Source organism: Penaeus monodon, chromosome 30, assembly GCF_015228065.2.
Source record: "Penaeus monodon isolate SGIC_2016 chromosome 30, NSTDA_Pmon_1, whole genome shotgun sequence".
NCBI classification, from domain to species: domain Eukaryota; kingdom Metazoa; phylum Arthropoda; class Malacostraca; order Decapoda; family Penaeidae; genus Penaeus; species Penaeus monodon.
The window spans coordinates 31,341,670-31,343,537 of record NC_051415.1 but is presented as its reverse complement, the minus strand read 5'-3'; the positions used below and the strand labels follow the sequence as shown (position 1 = coordinate 31,343,537).

Genomic DNA, 1,868 nt, shown 5'->3' with positions numbered 1-1,868 from the left:
CATGAATATATTCATACTCATAACACTAGACACTGACCAGTTTCCATTCCTGTCCTTGATTCCCAAATGCCTGGAATCTCGTCCTCTCTACGCCATTCACCACCGTCTGGACTGCCAATCCTGTGTACAGCAATAAAAGTCACATTTCCTGTAACTACAGTTCACTCTCTCTCCCTAATCTTATGGCAATTTTCCAGAATAGAATAATATAAAACTAAAACCTCCTTAGGCTATTATGATATACTAAAATTGTTTTTGCCTTACCTCCTATATCAGCGCCGTACATATAGTAGTAGAACTCGAAACAGTATTCTCCTGCAGCTATCAAGGGTGACGTTAACAGAGCATAGTCGTTCGGACTGCCATCGTCTGCTTCAATGTACATATAGTGGCCTGAAATGAGCAAAGAAAACATACAATACGTGGTAAAATAATGAAGTATTAAAAAAAATATATATATCAATGTTCTCACACACAAAACAATGGACAAACAAGGTCTGTTGTACACCGTCAGCCATATTCTGAAGTGAAGAAAGATTCCAAGAAAGTGGGTGTGCTTTCTTTATGTATAGTGCGGTGGATATTTAGACGTGGATTAGAAAGGCAGGGCCCTACCCAAGGCAGTCTGCAGTGTATGGTCGTATTTCGGGCCGGTGTTCTGCGTGGGTGTCGCTCCCTGGTTCATGACCCAGTCGAGGTCGTCATACCCCAGCTCGTTCTGCCAGTCACAGAGGCCGTCTTCGAAGCTACAGGTGGCTGCAACAGGACACTCGCTTTGCAACATCACGACGTCGTCCAGGGCGATGATACTGTTGTCGCCCTCTCTACCTTCGTTGCCAACGAAGACCACCTGCGAACAGAACACGATTATCACGTGGAGGCAGAGCTATGGGCGATTTTTATTGTATTGATTGATAAACTATATTTGTCGAGCTTTACGTTGTTCGTCTGGAGTTTATTTTAAGCATAAATCTCTGTACACTTATGTAAGTAAACCACGCATTTAAGTGTGTATGGACAGGCCTATACATGCACATATAGGCACACGTTTGTTTGCTTATATGCACAACTCAGATGTATTAACGGATACCTGCACGCAGAGACCTATTAGAATTTGCCTTCGCACAGCAACCAAACCCAAAATACAGCTTGGTAATTCCATTCCTTACGTGATACTGTCCTCCGAAGTTCAAGGGAATGCGGCTCATGATCCACCTGTCTCCCTTCGGCCCGCTCTCCATCCACACTGGGCTGATGTCTATGATGTTCACACCGGGGTTCTTCACGTACACTTTTAGATAGCCGGTCCAAGAGTCACGACCTTGCATGTAGTGATAGAACTGCAGACACCTGGAAATTATTGCCGTATTTTGACAAACTGGTAGGGTTATACAAATGTCATGATGGATATGATTATTTTGATGAATCTCGAGAATGCCACGAAAATGATAATGCAGATACGGTTAACATCAGCTTCAATTTAATATAGAAAAAAAAATCACATACAACGATTATTTGCTAAATCAGTCATCAGTGTTCAAATATAGGAATACAAGTACATTTAAACGTTATGCAGTTTAAACAGAGTGCTTTTAACTTCATTTATTCCAAAAGCATCTACATGATTACATAATACAAAGAAGTACAAAACAGGAAATACGTACATGGCACCAGAGCTGCTACCTATCAGGCTTGTAAGATAGGCATCGGTCTTTACTTCGGTAGTACGGTGGCTTAGGTACACATAATGGCCGTCGATTGAGCCTACAGGAACATAAACAATTATTTCATCATGGTTAGAAATACCTACGTTTCTTTATTTCTAAATATATGACATTTCGTTTGTGTGGGTGTAAAGGGTGTTTGTT

General features: G+C 41.4%; 1 protein-coding gene across 1 annotated transcript in view; it reads right to left on the bottom strand.

Annotated features, from left to right (window-relative positions):
• LOC119592422 (MAM and LDL-receptor class A domain-containing protein 2-like) overlaps positions 1 to 1,868 on the bottom strand; it is a gene marked incomplete in the record, with an annotated part of 30,439 nt that overhangs the window by 26,746 nt on the left and 1,825 nt on the right. The window contains 5 exon segments of the mRNA XM_037941244.1: positions 38 to 120; positions 265 to 393; positions 616 to 850; positions 1,170 to 1,350; positions 1,665 to 1,764. Coding sequence (XP_037797172.1) covers positions 38 to 120; positions 265 to 393; positions 616 to 850; positions 1,170 to 1,350; positions 1,665 to 1,764 — 728 coding nt within the window.